This window comes from Crassostrea angulata, chromosome 2 (genome assembly GCF_025612915.1).
Source record: "Crassostrea angulata isolate pt1a10 chromosome 2, ASM2561291v2, whole genome shotgun sequence".
NCBI classification, from domain to species: domain Eukaryota; kingdom Metazoa; phylum Mollusca; class Bivalvia; order Ostreida; family Ostreidae; genus Magallana; species Magallana angulata.
The window spans coordinates 53,732,505-53,746,268 of NC_069112.1; the positions used below are offsets into that span (position 1 = coordinate 53,732,505).

The following is a 13,764-nucleotide window of genomic DNA, read 5'->3' on the forward strand; positions in this document are numbered from 1 at the left end:
ATAGGCAATCCTCCATTTTACATGCATGTACCTTTTGATTCATATTTAATGCATTACCTTAAGCTTGCCCATTCGGATTTTTTGTTATATGAAATATATTTCACAAGCTTTGATTCATAGCTTTACTATTATATTCTTTCATCTATATAATATGAATATTATAGTTTATGGTTTATGGTTTGCGACAGAGGGTTGCGTGGTCCGGAAACACGTGGACACTGTTGTGACATCATTGATTTATACATAACTGTATAAATATATAACGACGATGATTTGAATTTATAGCTTGTGATAGAGGAAAGTATGGTTCCTAATGCAACGACACCTGTGGACATTGCCGTGATGTAGACCAGTGTTCCAATATCAACGGAACTTGTTTGACTGGGTGTGATTCTGGATATCAAGGGGCCCTATGTAAAACAAGTAAGAATATTATGTACAATAATCATAGATAGATAGATAGATAGATAGATAGATAGATAGATAGATAGATAGATAGATAGATAGATAGATAGATCGATAGATAGAAATGATTTGAATAGATAATCAATGATTACAGGTTATAGCTTATTTTTCAATTTTTTTTGTCTTTTTTCAAATTTAGTTATGAGTCAATAACAGAAACAAATAAAACAAACGTGTTTTGATAAAGACCAGCATCTAAGTTTCCGAAAAGATATGCATGTATCCTCGGCAAGTTTAAATAAAAGAACAAAAAAGAACAAAAAAGTATTGTACCCGAGAGTGTTTCAATAGTCTCTGCTGCATTGCCATTTTTTGATAATATTTAGTAGGCCGCATTTTTTGAAACTGCTTAAAGGGTATTTTTCTTTTAATGGAATGAAATTGCCGTGTTCAATCAAAATTGAATTAGTTTGCGCAAAACTACCTGTTGTCGCGTTTGTGCCCAGAGATACCTGTTACAAGTACATATATGGATAACACAGCGGGAATGCGGCCAATGTATCGTGGGTAAGTGTTTATATTTCACCAGTGGATATTTAATGAAAGCATAAGTGGATCGAAATATAGATATAAAAATAAAAAAAACATAACGTTCAACTAATTCCTTCCTTTTTTCAATTGTTTGAATAGAAACCAAGAATTTTAGCTTACCTGAGCTAAAAGCTCAATCCTGTCTGTCGTTTGTGTGCCTGTTCTTACACTTTTCACATTTTCAACATCTTCAGAACCACTGGGCCAATTTTAACTAACTTAGCACAAAGCCCACTTAAGGAAAGATAATTCAAAGTTGTTCAAAGAAATATAATAAGGAATGATTGCCAATTTTTTACAAATTTTGATGAATATTCCTCTCTAGACACATTTTGCCAGGAAAGCTGAAATTTATGTGCAAGCATTCACAGATAATGTGGAGGTTCAAGTTTTTGAAAATTATGACTCCAAGGGGTAGGGTAGGGCTTAAATTGTGGCTCGAATTTTTACATAAAATTATATAGAATAATGTTTAAAAAAATTCTAAAAAAACATTCAATCGGGAAAGCTTAAACTTGGATGAAAACATTCTCAGGTAGTGTAAATTCAACGTTGTGAAAAATATTTATCCCCGGGGTACGGTAAGACCAAATTTGGAGTTCGAATTTTCACATATAATTTTATAGAGCCACACATCCTCTCACCTGTAGATAAATAATTGCTAAAGCTCTAATATGTCATACTAAAATATGCATTATGTTTAATTGACACATTGAAAAATATGATTTATTATAGAATTTAAACAAAACTGTTTCCTTATTTTGGTATTAATGTATAGGCTAAATTCTCACCAATTCATTTTCAATGAAGCTCATGCAGAGTTGTAAGTTATAAAAATTACGATAATATATATCAAGTTGAATCTCCAGCATGTAACAGTGCAATCATTTTTTGTGATATAGCACGGGCCAAATGCAAATGCAAAGTATTTTAATGAATACAGAATAAAATTTTATTTAATTTTAATTATAATTTTAGTTTTAGTGTTTTGTTAATTTACCATTGTTTCTTTAAATCTTTAATTCCAATTTCATACAAAAAGATTTCAAAATGAAAGGTACCCCGTTTTACGTCTTGTGTGCTGTACTGAGTCTTTTTTGTGTACTGGAAAACAGCTAGGGTGTTGGTTTACATGTAAAGAGGAAGGTACAATTGTTTTCAAGATTTTATTTTATTTTGGTTTATCTTAAAAGGCTAAATTGTCAACAGAATTCTCATCGGATTGACTTAAAAAAATCGAATACATTCATTTGTTTTATACACAAATATTATAAAAATTGCATAATTTTTTTTTAAAGAAGATAAGTTTGACCCAAAAGTAGTCATGGAAATCTAGACATTTTGAACGTTCTTTTTATAACGTTTTTAAACAGATTGTGTTATAAAAGATAAGTTTATTTTATGACAAAGTTAAGAATATCTAAGTATCGTACATAGAAGCAGACCTTTTTTCTGTATTTTTAATTTCCCTTCAATGAAATATCAAAGCATTTTATGTAAAGTTTGTAGTTACGTTCTACTAATATCGGATGAGGGCGAAGGAAAAGCAACTTCCAAAGAAAATGTTTGAAAAAATAAAACAACGGGTCATTAACCTACATTTTAATAAGTGAAAAGTAACTCTGTACTGCATACAACAGATTGTTTCTTCATTACCGTCAGGTACCTTTTTTTCTTTTTTGAGTAAACTTTATCCTAAATAAGTTTACAAATTTCAATGTTAATCTTTTAATGACCAAAGTCTAATGTACATTGTTCAAGGTAGTTGTCCCTTTTGAGAACAAATCAATTTTTTTCAAACATTTTGTTTAGAAGTTGCCACATGCAAAGGTCACAATATGTAGTTTTTGAGACTGCAATCGCCATAAACGGAGTGTCCAAGGAAAATTAGTGTCGACAGCAGGATATTAACTCCATTGGTAACCCAAACCAATAGAAGTATTGTGATCGGTTAAGCTAGAAAGCAAACATAAACACATTCTATTGAATTTTCAATGGTAGTATAAATGTTGTTCAAAAGAGTATCATTTCCGAGCTCAGATAGATTTTCTCTATCGAAATCTAACAGACTGGGTGGCATTTCTGAAAACTTGAGCTCTTTTAGGTATTGGTCATTAGATCTCGACTGTTCAAAATGATTTTAAGCCAATCAAGGTAGACAATAATCACCGGAATTTATTACAAGTTGATAATTTAATATGTGCATTTGCATCCACTTAGTTTGATTCCCTGTATTTCTTAAGGAAATTGATAGTAAATTCACACCTCTGTAAAAATTGACAGGACTGTAATCTACTCTCCCCTTTTATCGATTGGTTAAAACAAACAAAATTGTGAGACTCAAATTCCTATAGAAGACGATTTGACCGTTTCTTTTATCTACCATACTGATGTAAATTAACAATAACTAAACATAATTATTCATTATTACTTTTTAACCATCAATTATTAATTTGATAAAAAAGAAATATTTAAATATAATCAATTAAACCCGATTCATGCGGGTTATGAATGTAGCGATTAATGCACCAAAAAAATACATAACCAACTAACGCTGGTCCCTACCTTCATATATCGCATGAATTACAAATGTTTAAATAAATGCAAAATTTATACATTAACAGAGGTACCATGGATCGATATATTGATTTCGTTCCTAGCACTTAATTGGTTCCTTTGATTTATTTTTATAGTTATTCAATCTATGATACAATAGACTTAACTTGCATTGCAGTTCTTTGCTTTCTAGTAATAGAAACCATTTTTTAAGAATTCAGGTAGACTGATATACATGTATGTAACACATATATATATATATATATATATATATATATATATATATATATATATATATATATATATATATATATATATATATATATATATTGATATATTCAATTACTTTAATCTAAGTTGAATCTATGTTGCCAGTAAATTAAAAAAAAACACATAATTTTTACAAAAAAATGCTTACAGTTCATTGTTTTTATTAAATGAAATCGTTTTTCATTTCAGAAAATGGCTCGTATCAGTGAGGACGAACCTGCAAAATACCTGGTGGGCATTTACATGTAATATCATATTAATATTAAGTATAATCTAAGTATAATTTTGTTTCAAATCCCGATATTTTTTCTTGATTGTTCTTATCATTGTAATATTTCTGTTGTATTTGTTTTAATAGGAAAAAAGACCGGTAAATTTGATTATCATCACGATGTTCATCATGATCCTGCTGTTGTTTATCGTAATTGGTGAAACTTGGATGGACAGTTCATTGTATAACAGTGAAATAGCGATAACAAGGCAAAATTGTTCAATATGGTTGAAAGTTTTATCATTTTTCTTAATTTAGTTTGTATTTTCAATGCTTAGTCAAATCAATTGTAACAATAAAGATATTTTAACGAATGGCAAACATTTTAAACAAATTTGCAAAAAAAGGTTTTCTTTATTTTAATAGCAAACTACAAAGAATACAAAATTGACACAAGTGACTAAAATCATCGCTTTTTTTTTTTTTTTGGATGTAGCCAACTCCCTGCTTGTCTCGTTTTTACGATGTTTTATCCTCTTTTTTTAAATTTTGCACATTTCTTTGTTATGTTTGATTGGATTTTTTATTTCCTTGAAACTCTGATAGACATACTTAAAATATCAAAATGATACAGGTGGTGGTATAATCTATAAAACAATAAAAAAAAAATAACAAGCGTCCAAGAGCTTTTATTAGTTTGCTCACATCTGTAACGATCGACATTCATTGAATTAGATATCTGTTGTTTTTATCCGCGTGTTAATTATGAAACTTTAATTCTAAATCAATTTCAATATTAAATTATACCTAATATATAGAAAAGACACCGCAACACAAATAGTTAATAAATGCTTTGTCTCTTAATATACATATAAACAAAGAAAAGAAATTTATGGTAGAAAATATATACTGGAATTCGTACCTGATTCAGGATTAAACGAAAAAAAGTCTTGTTGTTTAAGCTGCATGTATAATTAATGATAGACAGTTAGTCTTCATACCAAAAGTTATGTCCAAAACTTCAGTAACATATCAGAAATAAACTGGTGTAAAGCAGCTATCGTCATTACAAAAAACAGCGATTGTATGTTCTTTTGTTGAATTAAAACAAAAAAATTTAGTCTAGCCAGTGTGATATTTTTTTTTCAGATAGAAACTTTATAAAAACTTTCCTGTTGTATGGTATGTGTTAGGGGAATTTGATCATGTGCTTGTTTATGTGGATCACATGGTTCAGTGGTCATAGGCGTTAGGCCAGTAACCGGAAAGTTACTGGTGCAAACCCTGCTGTGGCCACTTGATATGTGTTGTGCAGTTAGACAAGCCACTTTACAGTACCGATCAGACCCAACCTAACAGAAAGTAAACCCCAACTAAACCCTAGGTTTACTTTCTGGGTTTACTCTGATTTTACTAGAGTGGACCCAGAGTAAACCCCAAGTAAACCCAGAGTGGACACGGAGAGTAAACCCCGATCAGTAGTATACCCTAAAAGCAGACGCTACATGTGTATTCGGAATATACAAGGGGCATGAATTACAGGCAATATGATGATAAGATAAAATACAGGTCTGCTTCACACTTCAGTGCGTTAGTTGACTCAAAAAGCAATTCACAAGTAAACCCCAAGTAAACCCCGATTGGACCCAAATTTTCAAAAAGGAAACCCAAAGTAAACTCAGAAAGTAAACCCGGGGTATATTTGGGGTTTACTCTGGTGTTAGGTTGGGTCTGATCGGTACTGTGCGTTGTTTCAGTCCACCCAGGAGATTTTTCACGGAATTAAGCGGGACGTTAACCTGCGATGGACTAGCACCCAACCAGGGTGAGTGAATGACTCTCATCTGCTAAACATCAAGGAAACCAGAAATAAACACCGGCCTTATGCGCTTTCGTGGTACGGAGAAGGAATATGCATGTATACAATGTATAGTATACAATATATAATCGACGTTGCATCACTCAACCCAGTTCCGTGGCATATTTAAGATGAACACGCCAAATTGTCACATATTTTTGAGTTGAAAATACGGAAATGTTAATTATGGAACCTGTTTCGACTTCAATGCCAAATATTATCAGTTGATATGCAACATCAATGTATTAATTCGGAACTCCAATTCTTTGAGTGAAAACAAGGTCGTAAATTTAAGAATAAACGTCGTTTTTAATCACGCAATATTCGCTGAAAAGAAATGTTACCTAAAATGACATAAATCTGTGTATTTAGTATTTTCAATATACTTGGTTTTCGTAACTGTTGCTGTTTCTTTTAGAGTATTTAAATTTAGTAATGATAAACATATGTCGCCTTTTGAATAAAAAAGATCATATTGATAATAATACTGAAAACATGATGTAAACCATTTATATATCTAATCGCAAATTGAGTAAAAATTTGTAAAATATTTAGAACAAATAAAATTCAGTTATAATAATCAAAAGTTCAATAAAAAAAAAGAAACTTATCTAAATAACATATAGAAAGAAATCTATTGATCATTCAAAAGGTAAATAAATAGACTGCAATGTAAGTGATGCCAATATTCCCTTCCTTTTAAAGGCTCTTGTCATTTATAGCTCATGTTTTACTTGTTTCCCTCTTGTTAGCATAAGCAATCAATATGCTGCCCTCTTGAATGCAACATACCGCCAATCATAAATCTTCGAATAAAAAAAATAAATACAGAAATTTTAGTTTTGGAACGATTTTTCGACTTTGAAGCTAAATATTTTCAATTGATATACCGGTCTCCCATTATCATAATGTATCAAGTCAGAACACCAATTTTCTGACTGAAAACATGGTCGTACATTTAAAAACTTGTGATGTCTTTTATATGTGCGAAGCTTGCTTACGAGAAATATTGTCTAAAATGTTATTAAGTTCAATCTGAATTGATTCGAAAGTGTCTTCTCATTTTTGTTGATCTATACTTTTCATTACGTACCAAGTTTAAGATGTATCTGATGCCCACTTTGAAATCACTTCAATTTCAAATATACGCACCAACTTATTTTGTGCATTTGTACTTTAGCAGTAATTTGGAGTATAATGAATTACATTATTCATATTCTCTCAAAACTTTGAAAATGACACAACAAGAGCATTCATACATTAACAATTAACATTACCATATACTACGGAACTACAATGAACATTAAAGCGAGCAAACCATCTTAGTTTTTGGTTAAACTATTCTTTTTCATGTGATTACCATAATATCAAATTTTAAGGCATTTAATCCACATAATTTAACTATATTTTAATTTTTATCAATAAAAATCGAATTTATCAACACTTCAATGCCCTTCAAGAAATTGTCTTGTTTCTTGCACTACTTATTTTTAAACAACTGAGGTTTCTAAGATTTCAAATTCTGACATTGGAATGACTTAACATGTTGAAATGAGTTTGCATACTTACCATGAAAATCTTTTATCATATTTTATGTTAAAGTTAATATTTTTTAATATCTCTTAGTTACGAGAACACTGTTAGTACAATGGTGCTATCCTGACAGATGACAATGATGGGATAGGACAGGATGCAGGATACAGGCCATGTTGAACATAACACACAAAGTACATGATAGATTTGGTAGTAATTTAATCCTAATGATATCCTATTTTGTCAAATCATACTCTTATTCCTTTAGCCAAACATATTTAAGACTGGGTTGATTATATTGACAAAACGAAGTAAAACAATGTTGCTTAAAGCCCCTTTCACAATTGGCGCACGAGCAGAAGCGACTGAATATTCGTGCGACCGAAATTAGTAGACATGAATCGTAAACTGTTGCCGAAATAATCGCATTTGAAAAAAGTATTCGTACAAAATTCGCACGATCTAAGCGAGCGTTGCGCGAGGTAAACGCATTAAATCTTGCGATATATCTTGCTTCTATATGCGACTGTTTTACAATGAAAGCGACTGTTGAAAGATAATGCGATAGGATCGCGCAAGAGACCAGATGATTGGACGATCGAACGTGCGCCAATGCGATTGGACGTGCGATCATGCGTCCCATGGTACGAATGCTCGTGCGAGTCAGAGGGGGTATATAAACCGCCCATTTCCGACACTCTTCAGTAGACATATTGAAAGCGAAAGAACATGCCGACCAAGAAGAAACAGAGATGCAGCAGCATTTATTATTACACCTCAATATGATTATTCTATTATCTTTGATTGATCTAGAAAGTCACGGGGCAGGGTAATTTCATAGGAATGAAAAAGCTTATATAAGCATATGATGTAGACAAGTATGATTAAATAAAAAAAATTAAATCATTATAATTCTTTATATATTTCAAAACCAACTTAACTATCCATGATTCGAAATTATGAAAGAAAAGTGAGACAGTAACAGAGGAAATCAAACAATTTTTAGAAATCAACGTATTTTGTATAATAAAATGTTGTTCGTTTATTGCATTAATGTTCGGGGAATACGAAGATTTATTCCCACAGAAAAACAAATTTCCTTCGGGCGATGCCCTGGGGAAATATAAGTTTTATTAGAGAAAAAAATCTTCATATTTCCCTTACCATCATGCAATAAATGTATATTGTTGAATTGTGGTCTGAAACAGAGATGCTTATACATGGTATATATACAAATGGCAAAGCAAGGCATATTACACTGATAAGTCGTGCAATGATAGTAAAACGTTGCAAGATAACATAAGACATGTTGAGCAACAGTCTCATGGTCGCACAATACGCGCATTAACAACTGCAATTCATCTTACGACCTTTAAAAATCGTGCATCACTCTTGTCAGTACACAAAACGTTGTAAAACGTTGGTACTAATGTTCGTGCGTTGCACTGCGATAATTTGGATCGCGTTCGGTTGCGTCTGAATAGTGTGCATGTCCGCTATTAAGAGGAGACTTGGTGCGACCAGTAAAACGTATGCAACGAATGCGAGAGCTCGTGCAACGTAAGGGAGGGCTCGTGCAACGTATGCAAGAGCTCGCGCGAAGCTAAAAAATTTCGATCGCAAAGTGGTGTAAAGTGGTCGTGCGCCAATTGTTAAAGGGGCTTTAATGAGGATACCGGTATTTGCCATTGTTGATTACATGTAACGATATTTTTAGCCAATCGTGAGTCTAGTTTACCTTTTGTGAAAAAAAGTCTTCAATATGAATGCACTGAGTGTTTTAGTTAATTATGCTCAGCATCATTGAACATCTCTAAGGATACAACTTGCGTTGCAGATTTATTAATATAATTGTGTTTTTAAGGAGTTCATTAAAAAAACATCCCTATCAACTGAAAAAAAAAATTAAATGCAAACAAAAAGATGGAATATTTTCTTAATCAGTTGAAATTTACCAGAAGAGCTTAAAACATAAATGATGAACTTTATCTCCTTACCCGTCCTCAAAAAAGAACAATACCCTACCTCACCGTCGTTTGGATGAGAAAAGCTAACATTTAAAAAGATTATTAATTGATAATTGAATAATTGATTATTCTTATAATATTGCATCGGAAATTGACCTTGTAGTCGCTTGCTCATTATTAGTCACATACATATATATAACATTGTAATCTGTATTTTTTTTTAAATTCTTAAAATAAAGGATGATGTAGAAAAAAAAGTTAAATATTGAGTCGATGGTTGAAAATAGTCGAGTGTTATGAACTTTGTACTTCCAGTTTTGTAGTGTTTTCGAGCAATAACTAACACTTGGTATGCTTACAAATTTAATATATAAGGTTTTCACGAAATCAATCATCGACAATACTTGTTACATATATTTTATTCTTTTTCACTTAATATATTTTTTTCCGACAGCAATTTTTATGGTTGGTTTGTACGTTAGCCTACCCTTTAGTATTGCATTGACTTGTGACGTCATGACCCTTATAGATGAACTGCGAAACACAGGAGTTACATCTAGGTCTGTAAATAAAATCAAAAGAACAGTGATGAAAAGATTACATCTACTGCCATCTTTTAAAAATTGCTGTTCACATATTAGAGATATGTTATAGATTAGGAGATAAATTAATGGTTTTATCGCGATTAAACGACTTAATACATGTAAAATCATTGATCGTAAGAAATATAACTTTTTTATTACAAATTTGATATCAATAACTATTGTATGTTATACATTGTACTGAAGCCTTGTGATTCAAAGCTATATTAATCTAATATTATTTATTGACTCATTTGTAAAAAGAAAATAATAGCTAACATGTAAATACTTCACATAAACCTACATGCACTTTGCTTGTGGATAGTTTGGACAGGTTTGAGTCGTGCAGGCCTTCTCTTTACATTCAATTTCTTTAAAGTTAGTTCCATTCGGACAACCTACAAATTCATTTATAGAACTACATGACTGTACATTAATGCAACGTTTATTCATCTCTACGTGTTATTTACAAAATAAGATCTCATAAAAATCTCAAGACTTTTTGTTTAATTTATAAACTGAATTTTAACATTCTAATCATAATAATCAATTTTTTTAAACGATTAAAAATATATGACACACAGCTGATAATCATTAGATATAACACCGTTTAATGACATGTTCGTTAGTATCCATGTTATAGTCCCACTCGATTTTTAACACAATAAAAAATATTAAGTAATCTAACCATCATTGCATCCATCCAAGCATTCCTCCAGTGTTTTGTAGTTATTGCTATTTCCTTCACAGCATCCGTAGGTGAATTTCTTGCATGTGCTGTCTTCTTGATCGTAGTAATATCGGGGACACAAACCCTCACACGGGCCTGGATCTGGTTCCGCAGAACAGGATTCTTCAAAGAAAATTAAGAAAGTAGTCACGCGAAATAAACAAAATAAAGTAAGTTTTTCGTAATCTGAAAGAAATTACAGTTAGCCACTCAACTGAATTTATGAAAACGACGCATTTGCATGAATTTATATGATCAGAGTGCATTTAATAATTATTCCCAATCAATAATCACTGCTTACCCTTTTTCTTGATGACTTTGTTCTTCTTCTTCTGACATATACTTGTGACGTCACGGTGTTTGTTTATGAACTGTGCAACACATCCATTGCATCTTGAACTACAAAGTAAAAACATCACACACTTCTATGCGTAGTGCAATATTCTTTGTTGTATAAATTCATAAAACATTTTTTTACACTCCTTTATATAATGGGACATTGACGGTTTCACTGAACATTAAATTACCATTTCTTTTCATATTAATTATATCGTTATGAAATTGCAATATAATATAGTTAATAAGGCTAATTTTTATAAAATATTTGCGTCAACTTGAATGTAGAAAAAGTACTGACACACAGTCTGCTTCAGGAAATCGTGGACATTTTTCATAAGTGCATGCGTCCACCAAACATCGAATTTGATCTGGATTAGTACCGTCCGGGCATCCTTTTATAAAAAAACAAAACAAACAAATATAGTAATTCATTTCAATAAAAATAAACATTGATTCCGTGTTTTTCTAGATTTTTCAGTAAAATTAAGTTTTAATCATGATTGATTTGACTTACTTAAAAATATTAATAATTTTGCCCAAAATCATTATACAAACGTATAAAATTTGACATGGTATTCAATAAGGTTAGTTTAGTGGAAATCTGCTTCAGCAAAATCATTTACATCGCTAATATCCTTTACAAGCATAATGAAACGAATTGTGCTGCATTAGATCTACGTTTATTTGTTTAAGAATGTTATAATGTAACGTAATAATATTTGTTAAATATCACACCTGCTTAACATTTACATTAGCTAAATAGATAACGTCTGTAGTAGCTAAAAACGTATGTTTACAGTAGCTAAATATAGTAAGATAACAGTAGCGTAATATTGTATAACAACTAATAATTATACGTGTACAACAGCTTAATAAAGAACGTTTACAGTAAAATGTAAACCTACCGTCATTACAAGCATTGAGACACGCCTGCTGGGTCAAGTAGCTGTTGCTGTTCCCTCCGCAACAACCGTATGTGAACTGCTTACATTTGTAGTCTGAAGGGTCAAAGTGATAGCGAGGGCAGCTTCCTTTACAGGGACCGCGCTCAGGGATAGCAGAGCATTCTTCGCCTACACAAGAGATTGCGAGAGCCATACAATAATTTGATATGCAACATCTTTTGTAAAATTAGTAACAAAGATTGTGTTAAAAAAAAAAGTGAATCGCATGCTAGAACCAAACTGAAGAACATAAAGCATGTATAAAGTTGACAACGTGGCATATTTAAAATTAAATTAAATGTAGCTAAGTCTGATATTGTTAAAGTTTTACCACTTGGATGCACTTCATCTACACCGTCTGCGAAACAAAGTGCCTAAGAAAAGAAATATAAGAGTGTAAGTCTTTCATTCTTATAATCATATGAATGGAGAAACGTGTATTTTTAGTTAAACATATTCATGAATGTCAACTTACCCAGGTAAAAAATAATACTTTATACACCATGATGCAATTCCTCTGATCCCGTCTGACAAAAATACAGCAAGTGTTGATATGTTGAACTAACACAACACGTCAGATCACTGAGACATCAATATTTAAATGTAAATTTTCCTAAGACGGAAATTTTGTGTAGTCATTTTGTGACATCCATGTAATAATCTTTCTGAAAATATGATAATCTTTTAATCTGATCTGGTTATAGAATTTATAGGTGCGTTGTTATATAAACGTAGGGGGTGATTATAAAGGTATTTAGATGAAGTGCATTTATTCATCTGTGAATTGATTCATATGATTAGGAAGGCATCATACAGGCGATTTGTTACTCCTCAAATCAGCAAATGATTAAGAAATTTGAATTGTTATTTTTCGATAAAGCTGAAAGGTGAAACAAAATCGATCTCTGTATCCTACTGAGAAAGGTATCAGATTTTAAATCAGCTTGTAACCATCAAAACGGTGGTTACAGCTGATTAAAGGCATATCACGTAAAAATTAGAATATAATATTATAAGACATTAAATTCATAACATTACATAAAAAAGATATTAAAGAAATGGGGACCATCTCAAAGGGCCACGCTTAAAAATCGAAAATACATGTAGGATAAAAACATTCCATAGCTCATTTTCCCTTCATATATAACAACCAAAATAAGGCCACAAAAGAAAGATGTGTCGTCTAAAGCTGGATTTCAAAGAGAATTGCTATGACCATCACATTTGATCTCAAAAATTGGATTAAGGATGTATACCCTTTACCCTAGATCTTTGTAGAGTATGAACCAGATAGGACTAATGGAAAATCATATATGCTGAATGTTTCTTTTGCGTGGCCTGATATGACCCTACCCTTGACCTAGAAACGTCATTCAATGTCACTGAACACCGTATGATCAAACGCATTACGTGGGTGAAGTATACAGCAGATTGGACAAAGAGATCTCGGAAGGACAAAAGAACGGATGAATGGCAGAGGAGAGAGAGAGAGGAAGGAAGAGAGAGATTAAATAAATTATATTTACATCTGCTAATGTAAATATAACAAAAATCACATAAAAGGAGTTACATTGGCACAGTTTGTTCTCAAGAAAAACATTGATATTTATTCTTTCAAAATGAGTAAGATAACAAGTTAAATTGGTCTAATATTGTAATTAAAAACCATCTCAAAATCATAAAAAAATGTTTTCATAATTTTTGTTGCTTATATATGAGTTTGAAAAATATAACTTTATATTTTTCAGCAATCTCAATTTATCAAAACAATGATCCTTT

At 31.5% G+C, this 13,764-nt stretch overlaps 1 protein-coding gene across 1 annotated transcript; it reads right to left on the reverse strand.

Annotated features, from left to right (window-relative positions):
• Positions 1-9,808: 9,808 nt before the first annotated feature.
• LOC128170541 (carboxypeptidase inhibitor SmCI-like) lies at positions 9,809-12,569 on the reverse strand. The gene is made up of 8 exons (XM_052836324.1): positions 12,461-12,569; positions 12,317-12,359; positions 11,947-12,114; positions 11,340-11,433; positions 11,004-11,101; positions 10,661-10,825; positions 10,277-10,370; positions 9,809-9,953 (listed from the first exon to the last, which is right to left on the reverse strand). Exons 1-8 carry the CDS (start codon positions 12,488-12,490, stop codon positions 9,875-9,877), a joined length of 771 nt encoding a protein of 256 aa, XP_052692284.1. The 5' UTR covers positions 12,491-12,569; the 3' UTR covers positions 9,809-9,874.
• Between the last annotated feature and the right edge of the window lie 1,195 nt (positions 12,570-13,764).

What these genes read in the sequence shown, in the direction of transcription:
- LOC128170541 (XM_052836324.1), bottom strand. Translation starts at nt 12,490, where the DNA reads ATGGTGTATAAAGTATTATTTTTTACCTGG. An exon ending in TTTCCTGAAGCAGACTGTGT is followed by an intron (nt 11,102 to 11,339) that starts GTCAGTACTTTT and finishes TTTACTTTGTAG; the next exon opens with TTCAAGATGCAATGGATGTG. An exon ending in TATCCACAAGCAAAGTGCAT is followed by an intron (nt 9,954 to 10,276) that starts GTAGGTTTATGT and finishes TTTTATTTACAG; the next exon opens with ACCTAGATGTAACTCCTGTG.